General features: G+C 30.9%; 4 protein-coding genes across 4 annotated transcripts; 3 read left to right on the top strand and 1 right to left on the bottom strand.

Annotated features, from left to right (window-relative positions):
* Nucleotides 1–6,866: 6,866 nt before the first annotated feature.
* Nucleotides 6,867–7,721, top strand: LOC122859499. The gene is made up of 2 exons (XM_044163114.1): nucleotides 6,867–7,352; nucleotides 7,423–7,721. The coding sequence occupies exons 1-2, from the start codon at nucleotides 6,963–6,965 to the stop codon at nucleotides 7,438–7,440; spliced, it is 408 nt and encodes a 135-aa protein (XP_044019049.1). The 5' UTR covers nucleotides 6,867–6,962; the 3' UTR covers nucleotides 7,441–7,721.
* A 4,659-nt stretch (nucleotides 7,722–12,380) lies between these two features.
* On the top strand, nucleotides 12,381–13,055 carry LOC122859855. Its single transcript, XM_044163535.1, has 2 exons — nucleotides 12,381–12,797; nucleotides 12,840–13,055. Exons 1-2 carry the CDS (start codon nucleotides 12,459–12,461, stop codon nucleotides 13,053–13,055), a joined length of 555 nt encoding a protein of 184 aa, XP_044019470.1. The 5' UTR covers nucleotides 12,381–12,458.
* A 637-nt stretch (nucleotides 13,056–13,692) lies between these two features.
* LOC122859854 lies at nucleotides 13,693–14,514 on the top strand. The gene is made up of 2 exons (XM_044163534.1): nucleotides 13,693–13,960; nucleotides 14,258–14,514. The coding sequence occupies exons 1-2, from the start codon at nucleotides 13,693–13,695 to the stop codon at nucleotides 14,512–14,514; spliced, it is 525 nt and encodes a 174-aa protein (XP_044019469.1).
* Nucleotides 14,515–14,594: 80 nt separating this feature from the next.
* Nucleotides 14,595–15,452, bottom strand: LOC122859853. The gene is made up of 3 exons (XM_044163532.1): nucleotides 15,421–15,452; nucleotides 15,028–15,327; nucleotides 14,595–14,947 (listed from the first exon to the last, which is right to left on the bottom strand). The coding sequence occupies exons 2-3, from the start codon at nucleotides 15,305–15,307 to the stop codon at nucleotides 14,595–14,597; spliced, it is 633 nt and encodes a 210-aa protein (XP_044019467.1). The 5' UTR covers nucleotides 15,308–15,327; nucleotides 15,421–15,452.
* Nucleotides 15,453–18,334: the final 2,882 nt, after the last annotated feature.

Raw genomic sequence — 18,334 nt, 5'->3', positions numbered from 1 at the left:
TTATTTTATATTTTGATTTTTTCTTTATATTTTTAATAGTTAATTATTATTTATTTATATTTTTTGTTTATTCATCTACTAACTTATTTATTTATTATTTATTAATTCATAAGAATGAAAAAATTTTCTCGAGTATCGTTTGTCAGAATGGCTCAGTGGGTAGAGCGTCACCCGCATATTTTCAATTCCGCGTACGAGGGTTCGAGACCCGGTCACTGTAAATTGATTTGGATCAAGTTTAAGAGCAGAATCTTTAGCTTTAGGTTTAGGTTTAGTTCCATAATGTAACGTTCATACATCCGTCATATATTAACCACTATATGTTATAAGAAAAAATATGAAAAAAAAAATTTTTTTTTCTCTCGAAAATGCAAATGTTCCCTGGTCCATTCCGGATCATGTATCCTGATCAGGATGGGATCCAGATCCCGGATCCGTTTTGGATCATGTATCCGTACGTTATCCTGAAGACGACATCAGGTATACCTGATCCAATCCGGATCCGAACCTTACCAAAAAACATTACCATCCTGATCCATTTCGGATCCAGAATCTGGATCCGGAATGGATTTGAAATCAGGATATCCTGATCAGGTCCTGATCAGGACCTGACTTAAATTTCTACTCGGGATGTTGTCGCAGGTTATGATATTATATGTGCAACTGATGCCATTGTATATGGAGGAAATGAAATTTCCAAATTTTTGATGTGTAAACATCTTTAGGCGCGGGTTGGGTATGAGTAAAAGGAAAAAACATAGAGTTTAGACGTCAGATCCGGTAACGGATCTGGGCAGGAATCCATTTTCTGTCAGTCTACATTGCGCCTTGCAGCGCCATGGTAATCGGTCGGTAACCGTTACCATCAGGTGTTCTGTAGTATAGATGAATTTAAATGCGCGTATTTTTATATTTAATTTATTTATTATATGCGCCGTTGTATATATTAATATACAAGTATTTTATTTGTATTTATTAGTTATACTTGCATTTGTTAGGCGAAGTAAAGTTCATATTGTACATATGGGGCATTCCAAGTCAAATCACCGAGTCATCGGCCTGACTCCTACCGATTCACTTGGAAATTTTTTTCTAGGTGTATTTTGGACCAAAAAACGAACTTATTTTTTTTCAATTTTTTTCCACCATTTTTACACCATAAAATAATTTTTTTTTCCTACTATCGAGTATTTCTCAAATTAGACCAGGTTTAAAATTCTGAAATTTTTCCCATATCATCTCGAGGTAAAAACAAGTCACCCATAAAATTTTGGGAATGGGCCGATAATAATTACTAATTTTTTTATAACTGATTGAAAAAAAATTTTTTTACGAATTTTAAAAATAGAAAAACTTAATAATGGTTTCTTGTAGAGAAATCAAAAATAAATGATATCTCGATGAATTTTGTTTTTCCCTATATTTAAGGATGGAAAGATAGGAAAACTGCGATGATTAAAATTCAATTTTTGAAGCTTTTACCCTCGAAATATGGAAAGAACCAAAATTTGCCCGGATATCATTTATTTTTATTTTTTTTTCTCTACAAGAAACCATTATTCGATTATTCTAAAATTAGATTATCTTAAAATTGGTAAAAAAATTTTTTTTTAATCAGTTATAAAAAAATTAGTAATTATTCTCGGCCCATTCCCAAATTTTTATGGGTGACTTGTTTTTACCTCGAGATAATATAAGAAAAATTTCAGAATTTTAAACCTGGTCTAATTTGAGAAATACTCGATAGTAGGAAAAAAAAAATTATTTTATGGTGTAAAAATGGTGGAGAAAAATTGAAAAAAAAAAGGTTTTTTTTCGGTCCAAAATACACCTAGCAAAAAAATTTTCAAGTGAATTGGTAGAGGTCAGGCCGATGACTCGGTGTTTTGACCTGGAATGCCCCATATATATTTTTATATTGAATGTTGCTGTATCAAAGAAAAGTTAAAATGAAAATTAAAAAAATTTTATTGTATTTTTGGATGACACATGAAACTTTCACCGCGGTCGGTAATGAAGATTCCTTCTTCACCGACCGATGGTAAAGTAGATTTGACCAAGCTTCGAGAGTCAACCAAATATGTAATAAAATTTTTTCAGAAATTTCAAAAAAAATTTTGGAAATTATCCAAAAATATTCTTTATTTTAGATCGACTCCTAAAAATTTTCCTTGTCAGCAATAAATTTACTCGAAATATTAATTTTTTATTATTATTCATTCATTTTTCAATACTATCATAGGATTGTAAGCTGACGTCATCATTCAGTTTTTTAACTTGAATATCAATTCAACATGAAATTACAAAAAAATGATTCTCGTAGAATGTATTCAAAGATAAAAAAATGAAGAGTCATCAAAAAAGTAAAGTCAACTATATTTTTTATTTTTCTAAAATAATATAAATCACGTCCAACGTGAAGACAATGATTTGAACGGGGCATCGAAACATGATCCATGACGTACAACAAGCACGCGCGGTCATTGTAGATTGTCTTAATCATGCATCGCTTTTTATTTTTTGCTTACTTTGCACATTTTTATTTTTCTTTTCAAGACAAATGTATTGTTCTTTTTATTTATTAAATATATTTTATGTTGATTGCACGGTAAATTATTCATCTTTCATTAGTCAGTGGTCAGTTGATCTCGCGGCAACTACTTCCTCCTGATTATTAAAAAAAAATTATATATTTAAAAATGTATTCTATCGAAAGGTGTGAGAAGCTTGTTAACATTTTAAGTGCGGGTTATTCATCTGCAAATACTATTGAAAATATTGATCGATGGATCAAATGGGGTAGTGTAAATGTAAAACTATTGAATAAATTTTTGAAAAATTCAGCTGATTCAGTCGGTACAAAAAAAAGAATCCAATTAGTAGTTGTTAGACTTACAACAATAATTGAAAAGCTGCAAGTGAAAAGAGAAAAGACATTACATCATGGTGCTGGTATGAGTACTCATCATGATGAACCAACATTGCATGACAGAGTAAAATGGAATGACTTGGAGAATATTTTTAAAGGAAATATCATAACCGGAAGTGTAACAAATCTTTATCATATAGGAATTGAAAATTTTTTGAGAGATGCTCAAACTGTTGTCAGCAAAAAACTAAAAGCTTTTTTGAAAAAAAAAATTAATCTCAAGATCAATTCATGTTTACATTGTGAATATGAAGTTTTAAAAGATGATACAGAAGTGAGAGAAATCAAATCTTTTATTACAAAAAATGCTGTTATACTTCCAACAACAGACCTGGATGAGTGGTTTAATGAACATTTTTTCGATCCATTATTAAAGAAAATTGAGGAGTTTAATCTTCGTATTTCCGGCTGGAGCTTGAAAAAAATTCAGAGCATTATCTTCACTGTATGCAAATATCAACCGTTGCGTGGTGGTGATTCTACGTTTGTTGAAATGCCTGATGACATCAAAAAAAAAAGAGCAGTTTTGAATATAGAAAATAGAGATAATTTTTGTTTTTTGTGGTGTGTGACTGCAGCTTTGCATCCTGCACAAGAAAATGTGTGTCGTGTTGCATCATATCCACATTTTAGTACAGTGTCATCATATGATGAAATATCTTTTCCAATAAAGTTGCGAGACATACAAAAATTTGAAAAACTCAACAATTTGAAAATAAATATTTACGCAATAGTTTCCAGCAATCCGAAAAAAAGTATTATTGCTCCTATATTTTTGAGTGATAATATTTGTGACAGTCAAACGATTCATCTGTTGGCGGTGGATAAAAATGAAAATGATAAAAAAAAAAAAGTTACCAATACTAATGACAGTATTTTTGATGATGAATGTTTTTCGGCTGACGACGATGATGAAGATGATGATGACGATGATGACAATAAAATGGAAGTTGATGACGAATATGAAAATTATGTTCAAAAGCAGAAAAAAGGAAAAAAAATTTTCCATTTTGCATTAATTAAAAATTTATCACGTCTCGTCAGTTCACAAGCCAGACAAGGTAATGGTCGTTTATACATATGTGACAGATGTCTAAATCATTTCTCGTCAGAGCTTTATTTGGAAAAACATTTAGCTGACTGTTGTCAAATTAATCATGCACGGATGATTATGCCAAGAATAGATGCCAATATACTGAAATTTAAAAATCATCGATACAGAGAACTTGTACCTTTTGTCGTCTATGCTGATTTGGAGTGTTTTTTAAAACCAATTGATAATACTGACTCTGAAGAACATATTCCACATAGTGCTGCGTACTATGTTAAATGTACCTATGATAATACATTATCATTCTACAGAATGAATCGTAGTGAGAATTGTATTGAATGGTTTATTGGAGAATTGGAAAAATTAGCTCACCAGGTCAATGATATACTCTTAAATCCAATACCAATGGAAAAATTGACTGGGCAACAGGAGCAAGAATTTCAAAATGCAACAATATGTCATATATGTGAGGAGATTTTCCTGGAGCAAGACGTTAAGCACCATGATCACGACCATTTCCGGGGAACATATCGAGGTCCAGCTCATGCTAGATGCAATATTAATTATACAAAGTCTCACAACATACCTATAGTCATGCACAATTTATCGGGATACGACTCACACTTTTTAATACAAGAACTTTGCAAGGCATTCGATGGTCGCATACATATACTACCAATAAACAAAGAAAAATACATTTCATTCACAAAAAAAGTGGATAATACTGTTGTAAGTTTAAGATTCATTGACTCATTTAGATTTATGTCTAGTAGTATTGATAGATTATCATCTGATTTGAGCAATGATCAAAAAATTATAACACGTAGTGAATGCAATAGCGAATACTTTGATTTATTGTGTAGAAAAGGAGTATTTCCCTATGAATTTATTGACTCATGGGAAAAATTAGCTGAAACAACTCTGCCACCGAAAAAAGAATTTTTCTCAAAATTGAATAATTCTGATATATCAGATGCAGACTATGAACATGCCAAAAATATTTGGGAAAAATTTCAAATAAATACATTGGGTGAATATTCTGATTTATATTTGAAAACTGATGTGCTTTTGTTGGCAGATATCTTTGAAAATTTTCGTTTGAGCTGTTTATCAACATACAGCCTAGATGCACTTCATTATTTTACTGCATCAGGTCTAGCATTTGATGCAATGTTAAAGTATACAGGAGTGAAACTTGAACTTTTGACAGATCCAGCAATGCATCTCTTCATTGAGAAAGGAATTCGAGGTGGTGTAGCAGAATGTATGAATAGATATGCCAAAGCCAACAACCGATATATGGGTGAAAAATACAATCCAAAAGAAGAAGAATCATACATCATGTATTTTGATGTAAATAATTTATATGGTGCTGGCATGAGTCAATATTTGCCTTATGGAAGTTTTCTAATGGGAAGACAATTTAAATATTGATGTGACAAATATATCAGATGAAGCTGATATTGGATATATCTTAGAGGTTGACTTGGATTATCCAAAATATTTACATGAATAGCATAAAGATTTACCGTTGTGTCCAGAGCAATTCACAGCACCAAATTCAACACAATCAAAATTAATGACAACATTATATCCGAAAAAAAATTATGTCATACATTATAGAAATTTAAAACTATATTTGGGTCTTGGCATGAAGTTGAACAAAATTCATCGAGTATTAAAATTTAAACAAAGCTCATGGTTGAAAAAATATATTGATCTCAATACTGGTATGCGTCAGCAAGCGACCACAGATTTTGGTAAAAATTTTTTCAAATTAATGAACAACAGTGTATATGGTAAAACGATGCAAAATGTAAGGAAAGAAAAAGATGTTAAAATAGTGACAAAATGGGAAGGTCGCTATGGAGCTAGATCATTGATTGCAAAACCGAATTTTCACAGTTGTTCAATTTATAAAGATGACATTGCAATTATTGAAATGTCACGAGTGAAAATAATTTTCAATAAGCCAATTTATTCTGGATTTACAATGTTGGATCTTTCAAAAATCTGGATCTATGATTTTTATTATAATTATATCAAGAAAAAATTCAATCACAATGATGTCAAAGCACTTTACATGGATACTGATTCACTCATTTTAAATTTTAAAGTTCCTGATATTTATGAAAAAATGAAAGAAAATTTGGAAAGATTTGACACATCACATTATTCAACAAATAATATTTATAACATGCCAAGAGTCAACAAAAAAGTTATTGGTCTTATGAAAGACGAAAATAATGGCAAAATTATGACTGAATTTGCTGGTTTAAGAGCCAAATTGTATAGTTATAAAGTCATGAACAATGATGATGATAAAACTTACAAAAAAGCCAAAGGTGTCAAGGGTTCAGTTTTAAAAGACATAAATTTTAATAATTACATGTCATGTCTTTTTGATCATCAAATATTGAAAAAAAATCAACATTTAATCAGAAGTAAAGACCATCAAGTGAAGACAATTGTGCAGAGTAAAATTGCACTCAGCTGGGCTGATGACAAACGAGCTCTTGATCAAAATGGTGGAACTGATACCTTACCTTGGGGCTATGACCCCGAATAATCATAAATAATAAATATATTTATTATAAATAATAGTTATAATATATATATATATATATAAAAAAGTGCTGACGTTTTATTTTTCAAATTATTTTATAAACAAAAATGGAAATTTGATACTAAGTTGCGAGTTATATTGTTTATATTTCATAGAATTTGAAGTAGAAAGTGCTGACGTTTTATTTTTTTTTAAACTATTTTATAAACAAAATTAGAAATTTGATACTAAGTTGAGAGTTATATTGTTTATATTTCATAGAATTTGAAGTAGAAAGTGCTGACGTTTTATTTTTTTTTAAACTATTTTATAAACAAAATTAGAAATTTGATACCAAAGTGCGCGCGTCTTTACTCTTTTGTATATGAGTACCAAAGAAAAAAAATATTTCAGTCTTGAATAAGATTTCAGTCATAATGGTTGAATATATTGTTGATGTTCAAGGATTTTATGATACTGATCAAAGTTTTATTGTGAAAGAATTTGCAATAGCAAATTTGAATCAAGAAGATGATATCAAGTCGGTAGTATTCAAGCCTCCATGTGCCATGAGTACATTATCATCTGCTTGCAAACTGACAAATAATTGGTTAACAAACAATCATCATGGACTGTTATGGAACTCAGGAGATGTTGATTATGCTGAACATGGAAAAATTATAAATGATAGTCTTGAGTCTTTAATTTACGTATATGTAAAAGGTCATGAGAAAAAAAAATGGCTCAGCAATATTTTAAAAGACGATAAAACTATTATTGATTTGATTGATATGGATTGTCCAGCGCATGGCAAACTACCAACTAAGGTATGTCAAAAAAACTATGTTCACCATCTGAGTTATCATCTCAATTTATGGACTCTTACTTGTGCATTGGATAATGTACAAAAATTGAGAGCATGGTTCCGAACTACCTGGGGATCAGTTTCATCATTGAAAAAATCGATTCAGCTATTTTGTCATCTTGAGAGTCTGGAAAAAATGGCAACAGAAGATATTGCAAATTTACCAGAGAGATATATTTTTCTGCTTACACCAAACTCAATTGATGCTGTATGGGACAAATTGCCAGAAAACTTTAAAACAAAAAAAGATTTTTTTCAATATAAACGCTGCATTGAACATTATCATCATCAAGACGAAAAATCAGATGAATTTGACGGGCCATCACCCATGATAAAAGATTGTACATTATGTCAAAATAAAAATAAATGAAAAAAAAATTTTTAACATACATTGTTGGTTCATTTATTATAATAACAATTTATGATTTTCAGTAAGGAGAAAATAATATATACAACAATTTTTCATGTACATTATTTGATTTATTTATTTTTTTTTTCTTTTACATATTATTATTATTATAAATATAGGATTGGTAAGTTTACAGGCATATATTAAACGAGCTTGCGTACTGAACCACTAATTGGATTATATTCAACAATTCGATCATGTAAAATCAAACAATAAGCTGATGTTTGAGCTAGAAATTGTGTTGTTGATTCAAATTCGAGTCGAATATCTACTGGTCCAGATTTTAAAAATTCATTTTGCTTTGAACAATCTATGACAATAAGTGGAGCTTCTTCCAAAAATTTTTGTCTTGTAAATAATGGTTGTGGTGTTTCTGTGTAATAGTAGGAAGCTTGGAAATATGCAAACATATCATATAATAATGAGAATTGATTATGAGTAAAATCAATATTTAAATTTCCATAAGGATATGATTGTGAATTTAAAAACAGCTTAACATCACGCAAGTTACAATGATCAAAAACACTTGAATTGTTTGTTACAGAGTTTTTTCGTCCTGTTTGGAAGCCTAAAATTATGTATCTCGGTTTTTCCAATTGTGTTGATGTTTTCACACTCCAATTTTACTTTGTAGTTGCAGGTTATAGTGGATACTCGTACAATTCCCATGTACGAAAACTGATTGCTATGGATGGATCCTTGGCAATGTAATTTAAAAGTTGTATTTTCTGCTTATCAGACACTTTGATATATGGAACAATCCATTCCACTTTTTGAAGTTTAATTTGTATTTTTTCGCCACTTTTTCCTTCCGCAGGTTGTTCTTGTAGACAGGCATTCACATCACTATTTGCTCTTATTAGGATGAGTTCATGTTTTGCATTGATAATTATTTTTTTATAATCTTCAGCAAATCCTAGCAGCAGGCTCAATGGTATTGATATATCGAAATAACCACTCGAATCGAATAATGATTCTTCATCAGACATTAACCATCCGGCATTCTCCAATAATGATTTTTGATTTAGACTTGAGGAAATATATCCTTTCATAAGAGTCGTAAGACCAACATTTTTGCTCCGACCAATTTCAATTGCATTTATCTCATAGCGAATTTCTTTAAACATGTGTGCTATTGCCATTCGTACCAATGAAGTTGTTTTTGGCACAGATTTTTTGTCACTTGTAAGAAATCGTCCAGTAATATGTAGTGAACTTTTACTTGGTAGTACACATAAATCTTGATGTTGAATTCCAATCCGGATTTCATCGTTGTTATTGAATGTTGAAGAGCCATAAGGCTGATGAGCATGTAACTCACAATGGGCAATCGATTCATCGAAAATGATCGGTTCTTGTATACTTAAAATTTCATCCATGGTATAATACAAAAAAAGCAACAAAATGACACTTTTATTTCCGTAGATGTTGTTGACGTGGACTGAGACCGAGACTCTTGAGAAACTGAATACTCTGATGTGTTATCGCTTTGCTTCCTTGCTTTTGACTGATTTTTTTTTGGCATAATGTCTCGCATTTATAGCTTTGCCCAATTATTTTATTATTATGTTTATTCTTTTTTTCTTTTTTTTTTTTAAAAACGATGCCCATATTTTTTTGTCCTATTTGACACTTTTAATGTGTAGTCGAATTGTAATCGTTTCTCCACGGAAATTCACAATTTCACCATCCTGATCGACAATTTTTAATTGCAATTGATGTATTGCTTGCACTGTGACTGGCAGATAAATGACATGAGATGGTACTTCAACAATCTTATATCCAGGAGGCACAACTGGGAAAAATTCATGTATTGTGTGAACTTTGTGCTGATTCATATATGCACCAGTTGTTATGTTACACTGAATTTGGAGTGTATTGACCTTTAATATGGCAACAGGCAAGTCAGATTTATGTAGAATATCAGCTTCGAGGATTCGTTTTGTAAAGCCCAACAATTTTCCAATCGAGTCTTCTATTTCAAAATGAATACGTTTGTTACATTTAACCTCACTATGTAGTTCATTGTTATTTGGTTTAATACTTATAGTAACGTCATTCTGACATATTGCTTTTTGGATATAACTTTCAATATCCTCAATTTCATAACTTCCTGTTGGAATTGTGATTAGTTTACAACCTTCAATGTAGACTTTATTGTTACCAACGTCAATATTCGGTATAGAATTAGATGTTGTAAACTCGACAAGCCCAGCAACATAATTTTTATTTGCTGACAACTCAATCGGCGGGAAGTATTGTGTTTCAAGAGTCGATGACCTGCCCGACAATGTCAACGTAAATGAATCATCCATGACTAATGATTATTTTAGCATGTGTCATGATTATTTATAGTCTCTTGCCAGCCAGAAATTTGAGACATAAATGACCGCAAACAATTGTATTATAATTTTGATATTTTTCATAATTATATTTAATGCTACCAACACCGAGATAATTAATCAGTTCTTGTGGAGGCTTCAAATCACCAAAGCTATCGAAATAAATGACATCATTTTGCCGTTTTTTGTATGCAACCCAATGTGTACCAGCACCATCTTTATCATCAAGATTTACAATTGCTGATTCATTTTTACGAGGACCAGTTATTGGTAAATCATTTCTCATGAAAACTCCTCGGAAATAAGGAATTTTAAAAGCTTTGGCGTATTTGATGATATCAATATTTGTGAGAGCTCGATGTGGTAGCATTACAAGTTTTTTTTCTTATTTACTTTTTTTGCAGGCTTTAAAAAGAGACCTAGTCCTCTTTTGTAGGGAGATAATAATAATCCTTTGCCCAATACAATTGATTCCATTTTTTTATTATGACGTTGATTTTCTCGTAGTAATTTTTTTGCTGCATGTACAACATTTATTGTCTTTGAAATTGCTGCTGCACCACCCGTCCACCAGATAACTTAAGTGGTATTAAAAATGGTAGTATACTACCATCACTGTTATTTTCTTTATTTAATGGAAGAGGTAAAATTCGTGGTAAACGAATTTTTTTTTTTCCACCAACTTTTTTGACAGCAACACGTGCACTTTCCAGAACCGTCTTTATTGGATCAGTGATTCCAGGCTTTATAGATTGTTTTGATATATCTATAATCCTGTTGAGACTTGTTAAATACTTTTTATATTTTTGTTTTGGGATGATTTTAACTTTTTTATCATTCTTTTCAGTTGTTTGTATTTTCTTGATTTTATGATGAATTTTTTTATTCTTTTTGCTTCTATTTAAACCCATACCAAGTTTCGTTTTCAAATTCATTGCAGTTGTCACACCCCAAGCTACGGCTCTTTCACCAAGTGACGAATCTTTGGCAAATACACGTTGCCAAGCTTTATCGGCAAGTATTTTATCAGCTTTATGTCGTTCTTCGAGATTGTCAGGATTTTTTGAGTAGCTTATATCATGCTCACGACAATGTTCATCCAACGGATTAACACCGCGATCACCACGAGCTAATCTTTTATCGAGCTTTGTACCCGGACCACAATAATTATACTGTGGAACGTGTAATTCAAATGGCAGGCTATTGATGATACTGTTCAACAGACCCCTTCCTTTTTTTTTTTATTTTTTTTTTTGCACGTTGATGCTCAATCATTGTCTTTGAAGAACTAACTGCATTCAATAAAATCCCGAGTATTTATATGTTTTCACGTTAGTACAGATTAAGCTAGCAGCTTGTTCAGTTGTAAAAATAAAACATGGAATTTCAAGAACAACCATTAAAGTTGCCAGTCATCAATTTTGATCAAATTGTGCAAAAAACTGCTCCAAAAAAACCATCTGAAAAAAGACATGGAAGTTTATTACCGAATAGTGTGAGAGGTGTATTTTGTGGACCTTCAAATTCTGGCAAAACAAACGCTCTTTTTGCAATAATAATTCACCCAAATGGATTAAGATTTGAGAATGTTTATGTGTATTCCAAATCGCTGAATCAGCCAAAGTACAAATTTCTCGAAAAAATTATTAATAATGTTGAAGAAATTGGTTATTTTCCATTCAATGAACATGAGAAAGTTATTCAACCTGAAGAGGCTAGACCAAATTCACTGATGATTTTCGATGATATATCTACAGAAAAACAAGATAATGTTCGAGCATTTTTCTGCATGGGTAGACATCAAGCAGTTGATAGTTTTTATTTATCTCAGACCTATGCTCACATACCCAAACATTTGGTGAGAGATAATGCCAATTTTTTTGTACTTTTTCGTCAAGATGAAAGAAATTTAAAGCATATATACAATGATCATGTAAATACTGACATGGAATTTGTAAAATTCCGCAATATATGCTCGACATGTTGGAATAAAGATAAATATGGATTCCTTGTGATTGACAAAGATAGTGACATTAATAATGGCCGATACAGGAGAGGTTTTGATTGTTATATTAACATTACAAACGATTCTGCTGAAAATACAGTTTCTCCCTCTGCTACCACCACTGGTACATCTACTATCTAAAAAAATATCAGATAATTTAGAGTAATATTATACGATATATGATATATATATATATAAAATAATGACGAAAAAATTGATATTGATCCGTTAACTTTTCATAAGAATAATGTTAGTGATGCTGATGATGATGACACAGACGAAGATATAACGGAGAAAAAAAAAAAAATTTGGATGATGAAGAAGCACCTTGAAAGGCAAAAATCAATAAATTCTCATGACAAGGCTCAAAATACAATGTACACCATTCAAAAATTAAAAAACAATAAATTATTGTTTGGTAATTCAATGATTGAAATAAAAAATCATCATATTTATGTGAAAGATAAAATTTATCCGGCTACTCAAGGTCTCTTGGAGTTATTATTTCAACAATCACCTAATGCATCTATTATTCGGAAAGTTGATCGAGAAATTTTTATTGAAATTATAAAATTAACAAATGCACATCGTAAAAATTTCAAACCTGATGGTGCATTTCTGACAAACAGGACACAAAAATATAAAAATTATGTATCACTGTTTGTGAAGTCTTGAAGAAAACAAAAATTAGAGAGCAAAAAAGGTTCAGCACTTGTATTACCAAAATACAAAACACTACAAAAAAATAAGAAAATAAATAATACAAATTATATATATTGGGATGATCCCAATGAGCTTGTCAATCGTCTTCAATTACTTGTAGCTTCAGAAAAAGCTGGCAATAATAGTCACGCTAATGAAATTCTTTCAATTATTGAAGAATTAAGAGAAGCTGGTATTATTTGTTAATATATATGTTCATTCAGTCTTTAATGTACAGTCATTAAAAGGACATTGGAGTGGAATAATGTCTAGTGTTGATATATTCGGACGTCAATTATCAAATAAACGAAAATATTCTATCGGAGGAAAAAGTGATGGCGATACAATAAGAGGACCACCTGGAGAAGGTTTCAAATTTACAGAAGACGGAAATTATGACATTGCAGAAAAAAAATTATGTCACATTGCCGATGATCAAGACATGAATGATGCTGTCTCAAAAAAAGTAGCACTGATTCTAATTAAAAATAAAACTAATAATCTACTTAGAATAATGCAAGATAGTCAAAAATATATCACTGAAGTCATTAGTAAACTGACAATCAAAGTGGACACATTGCAAAAAAGTGTTGAAAAATCACGTAGATGAGCTGAGCACAGAAGTTGCAAGTATATCTCACTATTTGACAGAAAATTTGGGAGTACGTTTAGAAAATCAAAAATAAAAATGAATAAAACAAAAAAAAATAATAAAAAAGAAGACAATAACTATTTGAGAAGCGTTGTGGCACATGAGCTACACAAGCCTGCTCGCAGATATTATCAACGTAGACATGTCGACATTAGAGCTCTCGATGAAACATGGCAATGTGATCTTGTCGACATGAGTGCATATGCTTCCGTAAATGAAAATTACAAGTTTGTACTTGCAATAATTGATAATTTTTCCAAATATGCAATTGCTGTACCACTCAAGACAAAAAGTGCAAAAGATGTTACTGCAGCGATGAAATCTGTTTTCCTGAAAGGTCGATATCCAAAAAAACATTCACATGTCGATCAAGGCAAAGAATTTTACAACAGTGAATTTAAGAATCTCATGAAAAAATATAATATAAATATGTACTCAACATATAGTACTTTAAAAGCAAGTATAGTCGAAAGGTTTAATAGAACCCTGAAAAATCAAATGTGGGAAAGATTTACATTCCAAGGCAGTTATAAATGGTTGACTATACTTCCTGAATTGATTAGAAATTATAATAATACAAAGCACAGAACTATAAAAATGAAACCAAAAAATGTAACTAAAAACAATGAAAAGGATATATTGAGGGAAATATATCATAATCAAAATCCAATGTTTTGTGTCACATCAAAGTTGAAAAAAAAATTTAAAATTGGTGATAAAGTGCGAATAAGTAAATATAAAAAAATTTTCGAAAAAGGCTACACTCCCAATTGGACAACTGAAGTTTTTACAATCACAAAAGTATTGAATACAATACCGATAACTTACAAGCTTGCTGACTATCAAGATAACAATGTTGAAGGATGTTTTTATCAAGAAGAACTGAGTCCAGTACGCTATCCAGATATATATCTTGTTGAAAAAATTTTAAAAAAACGTAAAAATAAAGTACTTGTAAGATGGTTAGGTTTCGATTCTGAACATGATACATGGGAAAATGAATCAGAATTATGAATAATTATATTTACAATGTATATAGGTATAAGAATTTTTTAATAAAAAATTATAACAAAATAAATTTTTTCAAATGTAATTTATTTATTGAATATTGTGTGTATAGGCTTAGGCCAATTTTCTAATAATACAACTTGATTATTTTCTCCAATACATTGTAATGTTAAAACTCTTCTTTTAATACCATCCTCTAATTCAAGGAACTTTTTTTTATTATAAAAATAATATTCAGCATTATTTTTCGGTAAGAAAACAGTATATTTATTATTTATTTCGACTGATAGTCTTGCACCAGACTTTTTTCCACAGTAACTTTGAATTTTTGTTACAGCATAGTAAACATCTTTTGTCAAATCTTTCAATAATTTACAATTTTTTGAAAGTCGCTTAGTCTTGGTGTTTATCAGTTTTATATTATAATCATTTTTTTTGTCTAGATAATAATAATTACATTTGAAGAAGAGCTCACAAACTTTTTCTAATTTTTTTCGTTTTATGAGAAAATGAACTCACATTTGTTGTATTTTCCTCCCAAAAAAAGAAGATCCAAGCATCCATCGATCGCTGCTTTCTCGATTTTTGTAAAATAATCATTATTTTTCATAAACTTGGCGATTCTGCTGGGTAGAAAGACATTAAATTCATCATTTAATGTAGCCATAACTCCATTGTATTCATTATGAATCTTCTGTAGAGCTGTTACTTTGTACTCTCTATTAACCTCCAACTCAGACATTTTTTTGACATCCAATTTGCTTTCCATTTTAGCAACATTATTTAATTGTTGTTCCATTTCTATTGAATGCTGTTTTTCTACAAACATTTTAATTTCAAGCAAATAAATATGTATAAAATATAATACTAATTATCAATGTATATATGTATATTATTAAATTGCTTTCTTACCTTTCCTTACAGTCTTGATATTCGAATGATAAAATTTCAGAAATATTTATATAGGGATAAATACAATAGAATAGTAGAAGGAGTACCTATTCAAATGACACGTATTTACAGTCAGCAAATTCTCACGTGCATATTAATTAATATTTATTTTTTATCATAAACAATTAAATACTACGACAGCATTTTATTAGTTTATATTCGAAAATTCCACGTATCAAGAGTCAGCTAATTTTTTTGCAAAGTTGTATTTATATATACAATGGTCGATTTGAAAAAAAAATAACACGTATGGAGAGTCAGCAATTTTTTTTTCGCAAAATTGTATTTTAAAAATATTTATGTATGGGACATGAAACGTGAGAAGTCCTACAAATAACCTTCGATAGCTCAGTTGGTAGAGCACTGGACTGTAATTGCATATTGTTATAAACAATTTAAAAAGTTATCCATTGGTCGTTGGTTGAAACCCGGCTCGAAGGAATGTTTTTTTTTGTTATTTAATGAGACAGGGCATAAGACATGGGTTCATACGGATTGGGAACATAAGACATAGGACATGAGAAATTGCACTTTAAAATGACAAAATATAATTTTCCCGGTCAAATCTGTATTACCGACCCAGGGTAAGAATGATAAATTTCTTTACCATCTCTGCATTACCGACAACTGGGAATTCAAATGACAAATTTCTTTACCATCTCTGTTTTACCGACCGAGTTGCAGTCCCCTGTCCTCTCGCCGATCTACCTTTTTTCGACCACCCTCTGTCATAGAACTCTATTAGGTACACTACTTATTCGAGATATTGAAATTTTTTTAAAGACATATTCTTCTTCCTGACGATCTCTATTGATTACCATTATTGAATTTGAGAATTAATCGTATTTCAATCACTATACGACATATAACCGATAAATAGCCGTTTTTTTTCATATTTCAACTCCATTTTTAACTACTTTGCGCATTTGTAGGAATTTTTCGTAGAAACACGCCGAAGATGTTTACACATGATAAACCCGCGAGTCTAGATGGCTCACAAAATTTTTTGATTATTTTAAGTCGACTTGGATAGGCTCTGTATCTAAAAATGGACGTCGTCCACCACGATACCAATAAGAATGTTGGTATTACTATTCGACAGTGGTAAATAATATTCCACGTTCCAACAATGGTATGGAGGGGTGGCACCATGGTTTTAATAATCGTATTGGACGATATCATGCTGATATTGGCAAATTTATTGATTGCTTAAAAAATGAACAGAAGTAGTATATATAGGAGAGTTCTAGCTCACCCCCGCTGTGCCCCCCGAAACCCGCGACCCTCCGCAGAGATCCGTGGTTGATTTCGCAGAATCCGCGGATATCACTATAGGAGGTCCGCTAATAAATTAACCTTTTGATCACCGCAGGGGTCCTTGAATTAATTGGGTCAGTTAATTAATTAATTAAGTCAAATCGCCGCGGGAGGTCCTTGAATTATATAGAGCAATGTCGCCATGGGAGGTCGAGGCCATATTGGTTTTTTCCGTAAGTTGCCATATTGGTTTTTTCGTAAGACGCCATATTGGATTTTTTTTCGACATCTTTGGTTTTTCGAAAGACGCCATCTTGTGTTATTATTATTATTATTATTATTATTATTATTATTATTATTATTAATGGAAAAAAAAAATATTTTTCACGACCGAGATTTGAACTCGGACCTTTGGCATGAGAGTTTGGTACGCTATCCTCTGGAACAAACAAGAGATTATGATATATCTTATCGGTAAAAGAATATTCCTTCTAAAATTATATAATGAAAAACTAAATTGCCTTCGATAGCTGAGTTGGTAGAAGCAATGGACTGTAATTGGTTTGATTAAAATATGAGAGATATCCAGAGTTTGCTGGTCCGAATCCGGCCCGAAGGAATATATTTTTATTCTATTTTATATAAAAACAATGTTGATGGAATTAAAAAAAAAAATTTGTCTTGATGATGGTTCGAACTGAATAATTCCATTATTTCATCATCTATTTGATGTTTATGAAATAAGTTGTGGAGGGGGTAAAAATGGTAGGGGTAAATAGGAAGTGAAAGGGATGGAAAAAGAGGGGAGTGGATATCCAGAGGTATGAAAGGAATATCATCAGTTCAGAACTGGTCACTATACAGTTGAGTTGAGTTGAGTTGACATATATTGAAACAAAATGTCAGCATTCATTGATTTTCAAGGATTTCAAGAACCTCAAGGTTTATTTGTTGTAAAAGAGTTGGTTATCCAACCTATAAATTCAAGATCTTCACCAACTATAAAGATATTCAAACCACCTTGTGAAAAATCACATCTAACAGAAGAATATAAAAAAACTGTAAATAATTGTAAAAAAAATTATCATGGGATATCTTGGGACTGGTCATGATCAATATAATAACGTATCAACAATAATCATCGAAGAATTAGTTGGAAAGTTTAATTATTTATTTGTCAACGGTGAAGATAGAAAAAAATGGTTAACATTTATTTTACGTTTTAATTCGATGACAATTTTTAATTTGGAAGACCTGGGTTGTCCAGATATAAAAATATTAGAGACGGAACATCCAGCAATACGACATATAAATTCACATCCCTTATGCAGTTCTTACAAATGTGCATATGAAAATGCACAAAGATACAATATTGGTATATTAAAAAATTTTCAACAAGAGCCAACATGAAAAAATCCATTTTACATTTTTGTGCAGTTGAAAATATAACTGAATTGACACAAAAAGATATTGCTGCACTTCCAGTGATGGCTATCATAAAATTTACATCACATCAAATTGATGAAATTTGGAAAAAATCATCTGTTGTAGCGAGATAGAATTATCCTGCGCATATTTGATGTCTCTCACCACATTGACCTGTCATGTGACATCGTCA

The sequence above is a fragment of the Aphidius gifuensis genome, linkage group LG6 (genome assembly GCF_014905175.1).
Source record: "Aphidius gifuensis isolate YNYX2018 linkage group LG6, ASM1490517v1, whole genome shotgun sequence".
In the NCBI taxonomy this organism is placed as follows: Eukaryota; Metazoa; Arthropoda; class Insecta; order Hymenoptera; family Braconidae; genus Aphidius; species Aphidius gifuensis.
Note: the sequence above shows the minus strand (reverse complement) of the source record. Positions and strands in the feature narration are given on the sequence as shown.